This window comes from Squalius cephalus (genome assembly GCF_949319135.1).
Source record: "Squalius cephalus genome assembly, chromosome: 6".
Lineage (NCBI taxonomy): Eukaryota > Metazoa > Chordata > Actinopteri > Cypriniformes > Leuciscidae > Squalius > Squalius cephalus.
In genome coordinates, this window is record NC_137127.1 from 20554939 (window position 1) to 20572942 (window position 18004).

The 18004-nt window shown below is 36.7% G+C and overlaps 1 protein-coding gene across 2 annotated transcripts in view; it reads left to right on the forward strand.

Moving 5' to 3' along the window:
• relt (RELT TNF receptor) overlaps nucleotides 1-18004 on the forward strand; it is a 35670-nt gene that overhangs the window by 12305 nt on the left and 5361 nt on the right. Inside the window, exons 1-8 of one of the 2 annotated variants that reach the window (XM_079873623.1) lie at nucleotides 742-820; nucleotides 1975-2049; nucleotides 2867-2959; nucleotides 5066-5250; nucleotides 5435-5487; nucleotides 7055-7309; nucleotides 13883-13963; nucleotides 14051-14129. In XM_079873623.1, the coding sequence (XP_079729749.1) occupies nucleotides 2008-2049; nucleotides 2867-2959; nucleotides 5066-5250; nucleotides 5435-5487; nucleotides 7055-7309; nucleotides 13883-13963; nucleotides 14051-14129 (788 nt within the window). In that variant the 5' untranslated portion in view covers nucleotides 742-820; nucleotides 1975-2007. Of the gene's footprint in view, nucleotides 1-741; nucleotides 821-1974; nucleotides 2050-2866; nucleotides 2960-5065; nucleotides 5251-5434; nucleotides 5488-7054; nucleotides 7310-13882; nucleotides 13964-14050; nucleotides 14130-18004 lie in introns of those variants that run through there. The other variant, XM_079873622.1, reaches the window with a different exon arrangement.

The window sequence follows — 18004 nt, forward strand, 5'->3', positions numbered from 1 at the left end:
TGCATGAGCTGGTGCGCGGAGGTATGGAAATACATAGGCCGATAGGAACGCCTATAATACATAGGCGGACCGAATGCAATGATTGGACGAACATTTTATGGTCCTACGCCTTCCACAGACGATATACAGTATATATATAAATACATTTAGACCATTTAAATTAGTGATTGTTATCAGAATGTGAAGAGACTTTCAACCAGCATAACAAAAAAATGTTTCTGGAACAAATCACCTACCCTGTCTTTAATCAAATATTAAACAAATTCAAATTCTGCTGTAATATAGCTCTAAAAAGACAATAGTATTATTATTTAGCTCAATTCAGTTCAGTTGTATCCTTTTCCCTATCCCTAAAACCTGATTGGTTGATAGGAGTGCCGTGGTCTTCTTTGCATAATCATTTTCACCGTTAGTGTATAAATCAGTATCGAACATTTGCAGCATTCATGTGCTAAAATCAGTGGCAGCACAGACCAAAATGTCAAAGCTTGCAGACGGACACGTGCTGCCTGAGCTCAGTTATTCTGTTTTTATTCATTCATGTTTTATATTCTTCACTTGGGTTTAGAAAACATTTACTTAGAAAAAAACCTCTCCACCACAATGTCATCAGTATACTCATGTGATTGGAGGATTATGTAACGGAGGCGGGGCCTCTTCCGGGTGGTGGGAGGAGCCGTGGTTTTGAGTGGCAGTATAAGGAATGACAGCGTTATGCAGACAGGTACAGTGGGACAGTGGGACAGTGAGCAGGCGTCGTCATAGTGAGCAGAACATCCTCAGCTGTTACTAGGGCAACAGAGCACAGAGACACTCTGGGGTAAGTGTCTGTCACTCGGTGTTTGTTGTCATGGCAACGAGATCAAAGCAGCACAGGTGTTTGGTTGTGTTAAAAATTGTGCTTTTATTTAATTGATCTTATTTGCATCTGCTTTGGAACTGGATGATGAAGATGATTTTAGCAATGTTTAAATTTTTCATAAAGTTATTCTTATTTTATTGTTTTTTTGTTCTTTTTTTGCTTTTCTTTACAACAAATTAGTAGAAAAGAATGTCTTATCTTGCACAATTTAGCTTTTCATGTAAATGTGTCTTGTTTTTAATGTCTTTGCACTGTTTGTAAAAAGCAGGGCTCAGTGTACTGTGTTAATATGAAGGAATTATCCGTGTTGATTTTTCACAGATCTTTTACACATATTTTGAATTATGCATTGTGTTGTGTTTTAGGGGTAAATTAAATGTCCATAAACTTAATAACTTAATAATGTCCTGCAAGAAAATAACCAGTGCCTTTTCTGTTTTTTAACAGATATTTTTCTTACAGTACATATGAAATGAAATGAAATGAATGTGTAGAACAGCTTGGTCTCGAGCACATTTTGAGACCTTGTTGAGATCTCTTTTTAAACTCTAGAGAAGACATGAGAGATTATTGTTATTTTTCTTTGAAACAGAGATGCAAGGGACTTCAGCTAAAGTCTCTATTTGATTTCCAGTTAATGTCATTTAAGGAGAGGAGGGTCTGAGAACTACTGCTGGCATTTCATGGTCTGGTCTAGATCTTGATGTTTGTATGAGAGTTTAGGCTTTTTGAGTGATCTAAAAACAGTGATGATATAGTTCAGTGTGTCTACATGACCTTCTCATCAGAGAATAATTTTTTCTCTTTTGCTCCAGTAGATCCAGTAAGTAGTTTCTGGCCTGACTGAGCATATTTGATCCAAAAATAGGCCAAGAAAAGCAGTGCTGCCCCAAACCACAGGCCTGCTTTAGTTTAGCTGACTATTTATATCCCGCTTTAGCTTATAGATCACTTCTGGACGCATACAAACCCATTATGTGTCCATCACAAGAGAGCCTAAGTGCTGTTTACCTGTCCCCGCATTGTGAGGTTTTGGTGGTTTTTGCTGACGCTGATGATGATTCTATATTTGCTGCGTGTGTCACTGAGTTCCTGTCATGTGTTTTTTTCAGATTACATGAATATAGAAGAATATTTTGAAGAAGATGAAGAACCACCTTTACTGCTCCGCCCCTGTCTGTCTGATTGTAAGTATGATCATTAATGTGACTGTGTGTGTGTGTGTGTGTGTGTGTGTGTGTGTGTGTGTGTGTGTGTGTGTGTGTGTGTGTGTGTGTGTGTGTGTGTGTGTGATTACTGCAGTGTGCTTAAGTTGACAGTGATGAATGAGGACTATTAAAGTGAGGTTTCTCTCAGAACACTTTGTCTCTTCTCACACTTCTCTGAATGTTCCTTCCTTCGCTACACAGAGAACCTGCAATGTAGCCAATAAAGAACATCCCATTCTGTACTACAGTATTCTATAAATGGCTACACTATAATATACTACAACAAGACAATTCACTACTGGCAAACCCAGTGTTTTTCATGCACTGGTCAATTTTGAGATTTTGGACTATTTCGCTTCCATTACATGTTTTTTTCTTTCTGGTTGTTGACTGTATTTTCTTATTTATAGAGTAATAAAAAGAGATTACCATCTCTGTAGAAACCTTTAACTAATATGGGGGAAAAAATGGATCTGGCTAATGTTCAAATTTATGTTCTGGAAATGTATGCAAATTTGTGTTTATTTAATCAGATTATTTGCATATGTACATGTGTATTACAAAACATATATAGTAGGTCCTGTGAGTAATCAACTGGTGTAAGTATGGCGATATCTGTTAATATTTACCCTATTTACCTGTACTGTCTTGCCTCAAACTACACTTTACTAATCCTGTATTTTACCTGCTTTGTAATACTCATATTCTTGCAACAGTTAGTTCTGGTTTGATTCTCACAGGTAGGTTTGTTTGTGTGTTTTTAACACTGATTGTTCGCGTTTGTGTCTCTCTGTAGCTGCTGGAGTTATGGGGGACATTAGCGGCGAAGTGTCAGTGGGAGGATGGGTGTGTGTGTCCACTCTGTCCAGCCGGGCAGGAGCCCACCACGGTGAGAGATAACAACTCCAAAACACACACACACACACACACACACACACGTATGCTGTTTTCCTCATGGGGACCAAAAAATGTCTCAAAAAGGACAAGGATTTCAGATATTGCCATCTCTGTGGTGTAATTTTGTCCTCATAATGTAGGGTTTACCAGGCCTCACACACACACTCAAAACTCACAAACACACACAAACTGTCCCTGTCGCAGTATGTCTTTTGACCACAGAACTTAAAATGTTTTGTGGGTAAATCTCATGAAAATATGTCCAGGTAACATTTCACCAAAAAATCGAAAGAAAAAAAAAGGAATTTATATTTTGCATAAATATATTTAGACATTATTTGCATTGTGTTGTGTTATTTTCATGACAAGCACATTTCCAAACAAATTATCCATGAAACATTTTACTTGTATTTATTTATTTATTCAGTTGGTTAAATACTTACAATTATTCTTAAAGGGGTGGTATATTGCCCTTTTCACAAGATGTAAAATAAGTCTTTGAAGTCCCCAGAGTGTGTTTGTGAAGGTTTAGCTCAAAATACCCCACAGCTATTTTTATATAGCATGTTAAAATTGTCACTTTTTGAGGGTTAGCAAAAACACTCCGTTTTTGTGTCTGTCCCTTTAAATGCAAATGAGCTGCTGCTCCGGCAGAGGGTGGAGCTACAACAGCTTGTGTCCTTTTACCTCACACAGACATGCACTGAAAATTTCAAAAACTTTTAGCCTTTTATGTTCAAACCGAAGTCAGAAAGATGGAGAGACTCATGAAGAAGTGACAACATGTAGAAAACATTTTTGAATGGTTAGTTGGTGAATTTATTTAGCTTATGTGTAGTTATCTTCTAGTCATTGATTAGCATATTCTGTCTTGATAATCTATAAATCGTGTTCCGGGGGCGGGTTTATGTCAATTTTAGGGTTAGTGATGTCACTAACCCGGGAGGAATGTCATGTAGGGCATACCAGCTGTTTGTTGTGGTAGCAATTTCTTTAAAAGAAAATATCTCCTTTTGCTTTGAACTTTGAGCATTGTAACTTTGCAGATGTTGTTTATGCTCAAACATCAACATTACACACTAACTAAAGTTAGAAAAGTGAAATCATATTCACCCACCCCTTCAAGATTCTCAGTACTGCAGTACAGTTATTATTATTTTATTAATAATGTCAAAGCAGCATAAATTATATAAAACTTATTATATTTAAACAGTATTTTCATATTAGAAATGGGTAACTTTACAATAAGGTTTCATTTCTTAAAATTAGTTAACTACATCAGTTAACATGAACTAACAATGAAAAATATTTCTAAAGCATTTACTAATCTTAGTTAATGTTAATCTCAACATTTACTAATACATGATTAAAACCAAAAGTTCTATCTGTTAACATTAGTTAATGAACCTGAAATAACATAAACTAACAAGGAACAGTTGTATTTTCATTAACTAATTTGAACAATGATGAATAAATACTGTATATGCCATGCGGATGCTACTGAGGGTCCCACGTTGGAGTAGTGCAAGCCAAATGTTTGTAAATGTGGGTTTACCAAACTGCCCTGCTGTACTGCGAAATCTTATGTACAGGTGCATGTGCAGGCTTTCGAGCTCGGTGAACAGTATCATCACTGCATTGACCAACCCTGAACTAAGCTCGGTGTGATATTCTTCTGGCATTTGGACTCACTGGCTTATGAGCCTATACAGGAGATGAATGTATTGGTTTTATGTTGTATAAATTATGTTGCATTTCTTTTTTTTCTTTTTTTCTCATCTTTTTTTTTTTCTTTGTGTGTAATATGGACCATTATTCACATGTCTGAAATAAAGAATAATAATAATAATAATAATATACAGCAATACTAATGTATTGCTCAGTGTTAGGTAATATTAATGCACTAACTAACCTAGGAACCGGAAAGTGTTACCTAGAAATGCATATATATATATATATATGTGTGAATTTTCAAAAAAGCTTCATTTATTAATCTTCTCTAATTCGACACCACTCTGTGAGAGACATACAATTTCTTTCACTATTTCACACAATTTGTGATTATATCATCTGAGTGATGTTTATTTGTTTCTTTAAGGCTTGTGGGGAAGTTGAGGGTCCTGGTGAGGCCGGATTGTGCCGGACTTGCCCAGCAGGCACCTTCTCTGATAACCGTGACCCTGAGCCGTGCCGCCCACATATCTCCTGCAGTGGACTCAACCGCTGGATCACCACCGCACCGACCTCACACTCTGACGCCGTGTGTGGAGGATGCCTTCCCGGGTAAAGAACAAAAAATATTTATTCTTTTATTATTATTTTATCCTTTTGATTCCAGTCATTGTCTTCATCATTGTGTCACTTTGGTGTCCTAGCAGATGTGCTTTCATAGGCTCACAATGTTCCCAAAACTGAATTAAAGGGAAAGTGTAGAGTGGGCGTATTTATGAACTGAAATATTTTTCAGGTTTCACCCTGCTGCTAAACGGAAGTCCTCCACCCTCCACGCCTGCGTCAGGGGTAAGTGTTTAGCTTTTCATACATCAACTTTTAATCATTTTACAAACGAAAAGTACAAAGAAGAAAAATGTTCAATACATTTTTGCATTGAATAGTATTAAAATCAGAATTAACAATTCTTCTGCGAAGTAATATGGAGCATTAGGCTAGCTATATATAAGCAGTTCATGGTAGAAATACTGGCTATTTTACAATTACTTCAAATGCGAATCATGTCCACAAATTAAAATTCATTCTCATGACTTACTAATCTGTTCCCTCGTTTTAGTAAATCGTGGCCATGTTGTACTGATTAGTTCCCTTAGTGTTTTCAATTAACTAAAACAATGTATTTACTACAAATATTTACAAATTTTTACAACATGGCCATGATTTACTAAATTGGGGGAATGAATTCATAAAACGAGGGAATTAATTATTAATTTGTTGTCACGATATATGTATATATATATATACTTGATTTAGAGTACGTTTACACGACAACGATGTACAAAAAACAGAATGTTTTTCTTTAGCTTTTTTCACGTACAGACGACAACATTGTCAAAATGATTCCCATTAACACGGATTTGCAAAAACGAATGAATAAAAATGCTGTGCCGGGCCTGTGATTGACGATGTCACTTTGTAAATTTACACTACGCACATAGTATAGCTGAACACGCAATATGCATGCGCATGATGTCACCGTTTTCACAAATTGGCTTTTTTGTTGTTTACATGGAGCCGATAAAGGTACCGTTTTCATAAACTTGCACTTTGAAACCCGTTTTCAAAAGTTCGCGTTTTCAGGCCCCCCAAAACGTGTTGGCGTGTAAATGTGCGGTAAAAGTTTTCAATTTTTAGTTGAAAAAAAGTGTAAAAAACGGCCTCTTAGTAAACCGAGGGAATGAATTCTTAATTTGTGGCCGCATGTCGTGTGGAGCTCCCTAAATTTGAATGAATGAAAAAATAAATACATAAATAATTACCATTATCCTTAATAGTAAATCTTATTTGATTCTCATTACTGTAATAAAGTCATTCTTATTTTTTAAATAAATAGCGTAAATAATATAAAACATATAATATAATATACTACATATAATACCATTTAAACAGTATATATAGTTTAAATTTAATATGTATTAAATGTTTTATGTTATTTATGCTATTTAGTTTAAAAATAGGAATGACTTTATTACAGTAATATATATATATATATATATATATATATATATATATATATATATATATATGAAGAGTTCAGATGCAAAAGCCTCTAAATGCCATCTGAAATTTTCTTATAGAATGATCATTTTTATCAAACTCGTATATTTAAATTCAATAATTTCACTTAAATGGCAATGAAGATTACCTATTAATTGTCATTTAAGTGAAATTACTGAACTTAAATATACGAGCTTGATAAAAATGATCATTCTATAAGAAAATTTCAGATGGCATTTAGAGGCTTTTGCATCTGAACTCTTCATATATATATATATATATACTCATCCAATCAGAATTCAGAGGTAGAATCGTCTGTCTTATTAGTAATTAATAAGATAATGTGTTCAATGTACAGAGCCATACAGCCGGCGGAGACGTAACGTTGTTAGGAGCACCCCTAGCAGGTCTGGAGTGGGAGGTGCAAACTCCACCAACGTTCAAAATCCCGAGGAGAAGAGCGCGGAGTATGCTGTGTTTGCACTAGTGCCCATCTTCTGTGTGATGGGCCTGCTGGGAATTCTCATCTGCAACCTGCTCAAGAAGAAGGGCTACCGCTGCAACGCAGAGAAAGAGGGCATTGACGCAGAAGCTGCCACTCCGCAGAAAGAAGGTACAATACACACTAACGCACACGTGTCCATACACAACAAAGGAAACACTTATTTGATCACTATGCGTGTCCATAAAGATGTGCTTTTAGAAAGATCTAAGTAATTATAAGATTACATCTAAAGTTTGGGGTCAGTTTGAAAGAAATGAATACTTCTATTCAGCAAAGATGCATTAAATTGATCAAAAGTGACAAATTTATGATGTTAAAAAAGATTAGTTTTTCAAATAAATACTGTACTTTTGAACTTTCTATTCATCAAAGAATCCTGAAAAACAAAAAATATGAAGCATCACAACTGTTTTCAACATTGATAATAATAAGAAATGTTTCTTCAGCAGCAAATCAGCATATTAGAATGATTTCTGAAGGATCATGTGACACTGAAGACTGGAGTTTTCAGTAAGCTTTACAATCACAGGAATAAATTTTTGGGAATTTAAAGTTTTAAATATACACAAATAGAAAAGTTGTTTGGAAATTGTTTCACAATATTTCTGTTTTTACTGTATTTTTGATCAAATAAATTATTGCCTTATTGAACATTTAAGATACTTCTTTTAGAGACATTAAAAAATCTTACCGACCCCAATCTTTTCAGCTGTACTTCAGAATGATCCATATTCTGATCAGACCAAAAAGAGTCATAATTTAGTATTTTATGATCATGTTCCACCGTTTTTTAAAATTGTATTTTGATACTGTATTTTGATACTGTATTCAAAAAGTATTCAAATGCATTCATTTGATGTCAGAAAGTTGTGGAAGTTTAGAACGAGGTGTTTTAGCGGTTCTGTTCCAGTAAATGCTCTTTCTGGACTGTGAAGGATGTTTTGAGTTCTTAACTTGCTTTTTATCTCATGTTTGATATTAACTCTTTAAATAAACCTTATAAACAAAACTCCCTGAAAGTCAAGTATACAAATGAGTCAAGCATTGTTGGCATCCTTCTGTCTTCGAGAGACAATGGTTTAGAATCTGCACCCAGGTCAGTCTGTGATTTGGTTGCAGACTCTGCTATGACTGTAGAGTCCGATACGGGAGCGACAGCACCGTTGGCACTTGCTGCAAGTGTAAGCAGTGGTGGTGTCAGTGGGGGCAGGCTGAACGTTTTGCTGCCGGCGGGTCCTCTTTTCCTCCCACTGCATTGCTCTTTTTTCTTCGGCTAGAAGGACACCAGTTTTAACGGTGGATCGCCAATTTTCGCGGTCCGATGTCACTGCTTCCAAATCAGCTGGGCAGATGCTGCACGCTTTCAAGTCTCGCTTGCAGGCGTCCTTGTAGCGCAGGGTTGGCCGTCCAGTTGGTCGAGTTCCTGTGGCAAGCTCCCCATACAGAACGTCCTTTGGGATACGACCGTCATCCATCCTACACAGGTGGCCAAGCCAGCGCAGTCGCCTCTGTGTGAGGATGGTGAACATACTTGGCATTTTTGATTTCAAAAATGAGTCGCAACAAAGGCCCAATTGTTACACTAAAACCACCTCCTAAATAAAATCACTGTACAAAATAAGAACAGTGTTTTCATATCCTTTGTATGCATGTGAATCAGTGGGTGGAGCAGCAGCTGTTGTGATGAGTTCAGGGTTTCATCTACAATAACGCTTGCATATGATAATTCAGGTTCTGCCTGTAAGACAGGAAAGTTTTCAGGAGTAAATAATGCAATAATCACATCATGTTTTACAGCTGAATAAGCAGAGCAGCAGAGCTGGATTTGGGGTTTTGCTCAGGATGTCAGTGTCCTATTTTTTGTGTTTAGAAGAAAAAAGTAGAAAAAGGAAGTTAATTATATAAACCAGAAGAAGTTGTGCATGATGGTTAAAGGCTGATGTTAAAGTCCAGAAGCTGCGATAGATTTTTCTCCCCTATTGTGACGTATATACGTGTGAAACGGCTTCTCAAACAAGAACTAATGTAGGGCGGGACTTGATTTTGTCCATGGGGAATTGATTGGATGGTTGTGGTTTGCTATTGGTGGATCTCATGTGAGTGACAGGTTGTCCCACCCTTACGCCAGTAAACACATCATCAGAGAAGAGAGAGATGTCACTGAACGAGGGAGGGGAAGATATTTTGATTAAAGATTACAAGGGCACATGACCGTCATAAGAATTGTCCATTTTGATTTCAAGATGACTTTAACCCGTCATGGAAAGTGGAATTTTATACATGAATGTGAGAGAATTATTGCTTTGTTAAATATCAGCTCAATCTGTATGATAAAAGACACTGATTTTTATGTTGTTGTTTTTTGCTCATGCCAAACTCAGTGGGTGGTTGCCAAGGCGTTGCTATGTGGTTGCTAAAGCATTCTCTCCTTTCTTCATCTATCTTTGAGCAGCATGAGACTCCATCTGTATCTTCTTTCCTCAGATAAATAATTCAGTCTGTTCTCTGCTTGTAGATGCTCTCTAACTGCTGTCACTACACTGTTGACTAGTTCTGATGTGGTCAGTGCCGACTACATCTGATTCACGTTGACCTAAGCAAACACTCCCAGACCACCAAGAGAATCCTCTATTTGAAGTGTTTACAGTATATATACTTTAGAAGAAGAAAGTAGCCTATTGGGTGACATCATGGACTGTTTATGTAAGAAGCTTTGGGAACATGGTGCATTGAAATATCACAAGATAGCTATGAGGTGATTAATAATGAAAGTGTTGGCTCAAGTGGAGTCTGAAAGCTTCTGTTGTATCAGTCTGGGTTTGATCCAGGAATCGTAGAGCAGGTGACAACATCCAGATTAAAGAGGATGATGGAGGTCCCTGGGGTGTGATGGGCTCGAAATCACTTAACAAAGTGAAGATGTTTGCAGTCAGAATGCAGCATTCAATCTGCTGTTGATGTTCCCAGTCGATTTCTGACGGTGCATTCCCAAATTAAATGTCTTTTCTTGGCACTTATTATTGTTGCACCAACGATTACATAAGCACTTTGCTTTCAAGAGCGAGAGAGCACTTCTACCTTGACCAGTATTCCAATACTTCAGACTGTAACGGTAATCTAATATATAGCTATTACACATTTCAGCTGTGAGATGAATCAGCAAGAGCTCTAATAGATGTCGATGGTCATTCGATGGTCAGCTTTGCTTTGTAAGAAAGGTCTGGCGCTGTATGTACTTAGACGATGCAAGGGCACTATACTGATGATGTGTCCCGTACCCAATTGACCTGAAATGGTACCCTGGCCAAGATTTACCTCCCACACAACTCAGAGAATCCCCACTAGTTGATTGTTTACCACTTCCAGCAACAAGGTAAATCTCGAAAAAGTGCTCACCACCTATTGGCACAAGAGACAACTTCTAACATATTGTCCTGTGTTAGAGTTGATTTAGGCAATTTTCTGTTAGTATAATGTGTGTATTATGCTTTTGTCATCGATGAGTCAGACTGCTGTTCTGAGATAAAAAAGATGCATTACCCATGCATTAGAAAGTTCAAGCACCATAGGCGTACCAGTACAATGGTGAGAGAGCTGAAAAGAGCCTTTTTATGGCTCGCAGCAAGTTTGAAACTAGATTGAAGCCATTACATAAGACTGTTCTGCAATACATACGTCAAGTTTAGCTGGTAATTTTGTTGTCTGCAACAAATAGATAAACACAGAGATGGAATAACCTCAGAGCCTCACTAACTATATCAGCTGTGGGCTATAAAGCACACTGGTTATTGTGGAATAGCACATTTATACAGTATAGCTATTACATATAATATATTTGTATACTGGGTATATATAATTAGAAACAAAAGATGATTGAAATTAGTAGGTTTGAGACCAGACAAACCTACACACAGGTTTGGTGGTTTGTTTGATGTAATGGTCAGAATTTGTATATAATATAACATATTGAACATTTACATATACATTACTGTTCAAAAGTTTGGGGTCAGTAAAATTATATATATTTTTTAAATGAATAAATGAATACTTTTATTCAGCAAGGATGCATTAAATTGCTTCTGCATTTATTATGAAGCAGCACAACTGTTTTCAACAGTGATCATAATAAAAAAAATTATTAAGCAGCAAATGAGCATTTTAGAATTATTTCTATAGGATCATGTGACACTGAAGACTGGAGTAATGATGCTGAAAATGCAGCTTTACCATCACAGGAATTACATTTGAAAATATATTACAATAGAAAAGACTTATTTAAAAAATTATAATAATATTTCACGAAATCAGTTTTTACTGTATTTTTGATCAAGTAAATGAAGACTTTTTGACCGGTAGTGTATGATATTTGCAAATAAACTGATTTCATTTCAGAAAAATGGAGAAATAAGTGGATATTAGCCAGGTGTCCTAGCAGAGGAAACCTCACATCAACACAATCCACTAACCACAAACAAACACAGTCACACAATACCGACTGTCTTCTTTTTCAACATTAGATCTATTGTTTTATCGTTTCAAACTGTACAGACTTCTTATTGTCAAATTTTTGCTTGAAAACTGCGCTGTCTTTCTTCTACATTTTTAAGTGTGACTGAAATGTTCTGGCACTCTCTGGAGCTTCAGTAGATGTGTATCATGAATATGATTCTAACAGTGTCTGATGGTTGATCAGAATAATAAAGCCACGCTTCTGCAGTGCTGACGGTTATTCTGGGTGAATATAGCAGAGTGCTGAGTGAGCTCTTCTTCTCAACGTCCCCAGCTGCCTCACTGTGGAACTCTGGGATATAGCCTGTTACCATAGAGACCACTGTTAACTGCACACTGTGCACAGTGAGCCTTCTGTATCCAATAGATTCACAATAGAGATGGAATTTGCAGAGTTTAGCATTAGCATGACGACATAAATGAATCCTTCTGTGTCTTCAATGACTCATGTTGAGTTGGCATGTTTCTATTCTAACTAACGTGGATGTGGCTAATGAGGTCGGCTTCCCTAAACTGTTAAACTCTTTTAAAAATAGCACTTAATGACGAGGATGACATCATGACAATCCAAATACACACCCACTGAAGAGTTTTAAATAATGCTTGAGCTTAAAGTAATATTTGTTCACTGTGAATCTCACAAAACCGGTCTAGGCCATGTCACCATCTCACCAAAAGAAGGTTTTTGGAGCACATTTCCCCCCAAATTCTCAATACTGGAAAGTGGTGTTGTTTTAGTATTATTTATATAATATTTATTACATGGCTTGGTTGAATTCTAATGTAGAATGCGGCCTGTTATGTAAGGGATAATGTATAGGGAGGCGGTTGTTATAGCGAATAACAACCCCGACAGGCTGAACGGGACCCCGACGCGAAGCGGAGGGATCTTGAATCAGCCTGAAGGGGTTGTTATTCGCTATAACAACCGCCTCCCTATACATTATCCCGCTTATTACATGGCTACCTACCAAATAAATCAATAAATTGACACAAAATATTGATTTAAAAAGGAGTTTATTGATTTAAAAATGATTGTATTGCTTCCGCTAAAGAAAATAGTCCGTTCCGAGCTACGGTTGCGTCCATAGCAACGCTCTGTTTTTCATGGCAACGGTCTGTTATACTTCGCAGCGGTCTGTTATCAAGAAAAATTCTACATTGGAATTCAACCAAGCCATGTAATAATTCTTGATAACAGACCGCTACCAAGTATAACAGACCGTTGCCATGAAAAACAAAGCGTTGCTATGGACGCAGGATTCTAACCGTAGAGACGGAATGGACTATTTTCTTTAGCGGAAGCAATACAATCGTTTTTAAATCAATAAACTCCTTTTTAAATCAATATTTTGTGTCAAATTATTGATTTATTTGGTAGGTAGCCATGTAATAAGCGGGATAATGTAGAGCGAGGCGGTTGTTGTAGCGAATACAACCCCGACAGGCTGATCAAGACCCCGACGCGAAGCGGACATAACATGTTATATGTTATCTTATAACAACCGCCTCGCTCTACATTATCCCTTACTTATAATATTTATCAATATTTTGAATCAGCTTTTATTTTTATAATTTTCTTTTTCTTTTAGTTTAAGTTTTAATCATTTTGTTATGTGCTTTTGACATTTTTATTACCTTTTTTTTTAATTTGAGTTTTAGTCATTTTAGTATTTATGTCAATTAGTTGCTAAGGCACCATTCTCAAGTTTTTCATCTAATATTTATATGTATTTTTTTTCAGCCTTATTTCAATTACCGAAAATTATTTTTAATAGTTTTAGTTTTAGTAAATGATAATGACACTGCTGTGAAGTATATTTAAATTGTAAAATATTTATGCAGTATTTGTTGTACTTAATTTTCATTTATGCTCATTTTAATAAAAAGAACAATATATATATTTTTCATTACCAGATCCCAGTTATAATTATTTTTTTTTTTATATATATATATTCTAAAATTTAATGTTAATTATAAGAATACAATATTTTGGAAATTGGACTGTGGCATTTATTTATGCAATTCACCCAATTATGTCATTTGTTTTAGATTGGTTTCTAAATAAAAATATCCTGATATGAAATATAGCAGAGTGATATAAAATATAGAGTGTTAAACTCTAAACGTTGCTCTCTCTCTCTCTCTCTCTCTCTCTCTCTCTCTCCTCAGCAAACCCTTGCCCATACATCGTTGATGACCCCAATGAAGACACCATAAGCATTTTGGTGCGGCTCATCACAGAGAAGAAAGGTGTGTGTGTGTGATGTTTCTCAACACATTTAACTCACCCTTACATCACACTGTGAGTCTTATTGCATCTCAATGTGTGTGTTACAGAAAACGCTGCTGCGCTGGAAGAACTTCTGCAGGAATATGAGGACAAACAGATGGCCCTCAACAAGAGCTCATCCATCAAGTAAGAACACACACATGCAAACGTACACATCTACACCGATGTCAAAACTCACAAACAGCATGCAGAGTCCAAAATTAAATGAAAACTGAGAAAGTGCAAAATCCAGCTATTTTTTTATTACACAATATATTTTTCTCCCTATAACAACGGGATTTTTAAGCTGTTTCCTTGCACATTAGTGATACACAGTTCAAGTCATTGTCAACACAGCATGTATGACTCATGAAACTTTACTAGTACAACAAAAGCAAAGACTTATTGTGGTTTAGTTCCTCATACTCTTGAGTCTATGCAAGGAATATTCCATATATCTTTCACCACATGAAGTTCTGGAGAAGAATAAAAAGCTGTAGGCATCCTAGATAAATTGTTTTATTCAGTATATGGTTTGTTTGTCTTTGAAGAGCCAGACGATTCTCACAAAGTTTTTAAACTATGAAACGTACACCATTCAAAAGTTTGGGATCCGATTTTTGAAAAGAAATGAATTTTTTTTTTTCCCACAAAGATGCATTCAAATGGACAATAATAATGTTACAAAAGATTTATATTTCAATTAAATGCTGTTCTTTTGTACTTTCTATTCATCAAAGAATCCTGAAGAAATAATTATCACGGTTTCCACACAAATATGAAGCAGCACTACCGTTTTCAACACGATAATAAGAAATGATTTGAATGGTAGTGTGTAGTGCATGAGATGATCACAGTTCACACTTGAATTATTGCATGAATCATCTCCAGCTATACTGAATTGTATTAATGGTCACTTCACTTGTGGACTGGAGTTCTGAGAGGAATTCCCAGTTGTGAAACAGGAAGCAGCTTTCCGTTAGCTCAGATATAGATTCAGCTCATTCTTGTAAACTCATTAATAAGGAAAAGGAATCAATGTAGTGTTAGAATAGCTGAGGGGGAGTAATTAGTTGCACTGACAAACATATAACTCATCAAGAAGCAAGTGCTTGTTTATTTTCACACTGCAGCAGTGAGGTGAGGATCCCTCAGCGACATTTTACCATGCTCATACAATCAGATTTACGTCATAGTTATGCATTTTACAATGTCAAACACATCGTAAGAGTCAGAGACAGAGCTTAGTTCACCTCTTTGACGCCACAGTTGTACGGTGACCTCTCAGATACCGGCACAGTGCCATCAACATCAGTGTCGGCTGAAATGACACTAGGTGCCGGCTGCTTAGTTCAAGAGATCCTTTAATTCCAGGCCCTTTTCTGCAAGCCAAGAGTGGTGCATTATACAGCTGTCATGAGCTCAGGGGACTCTGACATCATCACGGTGGAACTATGGAGGGGGTGGGGTGCTTTTCAAGACTCCATGAATGTATTTTGGTTTATGTGATTTCAGTGTCTGTGTGTCCAGAGTAGGCTTGAATAAATTAGTACATTGTTTTGTACTTCAAGACTTATTTTAAAGGGGTCATATAATGCCATTTTTGTACAAGCTAATATGATTCTTTAGGGTCTAAATTAAAAGTTTGTAATATACTTTAATTAAAAATTCTCATTAGTATGTAAGAAAACACTCATTTTACCTGGTCAAAAACAGCTCTGTTTTCAGCACGCCGTTTGAGTGCATGTGTCTTTAAATGATAATGAGCTTTCATGATAATCAGCTCATTCTTGTAAACTCATTAATAAGGAAAAGGAATCAATGTAGTGTTAGAATAGCTGAGGGGGAGTAATTAGTTGTACTGACAAACATATAACTCATCAAGAAGCAAGTGCTTGTTTATTTTCACACTGATTGCAGCAGTTCGAACTATTTTCACCCGCCCCTCTGTTCTGTGCGTACACCGATTGTAACACAATAACACAATAACCATAACGCGTTGTTCATTATAAACGTGGGATTATGAATTATATTGAGAACGTCGTACATAGAAAACATGCCGTAATGTACCCTGAGTGTAAACCTTAGCCGCATTCATCGTGAAGCGTGCTAGCGATTTGCAAAGATTAATATAAAGCTTAATAAAACGTTACACTCACTTCAGTTCTTCTGGAGGTGCAGCAGGAACACGAATAGTTGGTACCGATCCTTTTTTCAGGAACAGCTTCTTAGTAAAACCAGCTTTATACTGACCTCGTTTGTAAAGCAGTCTGGTGAAATGATTCACGCAAACATGAAAGCATTGACGCTGATCGTGGGGAATATTCCCTTCGGAAACAAACTCAGCCACTGCGTCTTCAGCTGTACGGATTTAGGAACATCAAAATGACTGCTGTGTTCCTTATTGCACCCAAGAACAGAACACCACAATCGCTTAGATGCCATTCTGCTCATAGACAGTGCTCCAGCGTATCAACAATGATGCGCGGACTATGATTGACAGCTCGCTCACGAGCGAGGGCGGGTCTGTGTTGAAACGCTGCTGTCAATCAACAATCGTGGGAGGGGCGTCGATTTTGTGGCGTCACAAAATCGAACGGCTTGATTTGAGAGAGGGGAAAACATATAAGAAGATTTAAAAAAAAAACACTGGATGGATTTTTATCATTTTATGATGGTTGTGTACAGGCACTGCCAACACACATTTCAGTACAATCAACTTGTAAAAGTGCATGTACCATTATATGACCCCTTTAAGAACTGTTAGAAGCCTCTTTCTGTAGGCCAAGAATCAAGCTTCATTGGTATGATACAAGTGTTTACATTGCCAAAGCATTAATAAAAACTGCCATGAAGCTAGGAATTTGCTATGTGATTGCTAAGATGCTGTTTAGGACATTGCTATATGGTTTTTGGGGTGTTCTGATTAGTTTAGGGTGTTGCTAATGTTGGATGTTTTTACGTAGTTTTAGAGTGTTGCTTAGTAGTTTAACGCATTGCTATGTCCTATGTGGTTGCTAAAGCCAAAAGTATACTTCAGCGGTCCGCACACTGTCCGCATGACATAATTGTCCCAAATCGTAGTATGCTGAAATTAGTAGATACCCGGATGGTCTACTTTTTCCGGTTAGAATCCGAAGTGCAGATCCGTGCACTCTTAACGGCTAATATTGCGCACAACCCATTGCGCGTTGGAAGAGGATCCAATCGATTCCGGTTCTAATCAGAACTACAAACACGAATAAAAAGTGTTTTAAAAAAAAAACTACAAACATGGCAGATGTGCGAATCCAATGGTTAAGTTGAGAGGTTTTGGTATCTAACCTGACGAAAAGATATTTATTCAATGTTATCCACATTATATTTAATCTGCAACAACATTGTGAACTTTTGTAAAGATGCATTTGGAAATCCAAATTGTAAACACATGAGGAGAGTCTCTGTGTTACTACTATATAGTTAGCTACTATATTTCTCTTCGAAATGGTAGGACATTAAATTAAATTGAATGTGGAGAATTTTAACTGAAGGATTCACAGGGCAGTTTAAACAGTGACAGTATGCACGTAACTAAGCGACAGAGCTGTCCGTTAAAGATGATGAAGTAGTCTGTCCCAAACAGTCCACTAGATAGTGTGCACACGCCAAACGTGTCTTTCTGCACTTACGGCCAAAGGAGTATACTTTGAAAGGCTTGCACACTCAACTGTGCTCGAGACGGAGCGAAATGCAGAAAATGAAGTATACCCAGGCTTTAAGGTGTTCTGATTAGTTTAGGGTGTTGCTAAGGTGTTCTGAATGTTTTAGGGTGTTGCTATGTGGTTTCTAGGGTGTTGCTTAGAGAAGCAGCATGTTGAGCAGAGGTGATCATGCCAGTGTTACAAGCATGAATTTGGCTTGCAGCGTTTCCCAGTCCGGAGTACTTTTGAGAAAATTCCAAAAATATATATACATATACTTCAATACGCACAATATGTATATAGATACAAATATACACACAATGCTGATATCAGTTTGTAAGT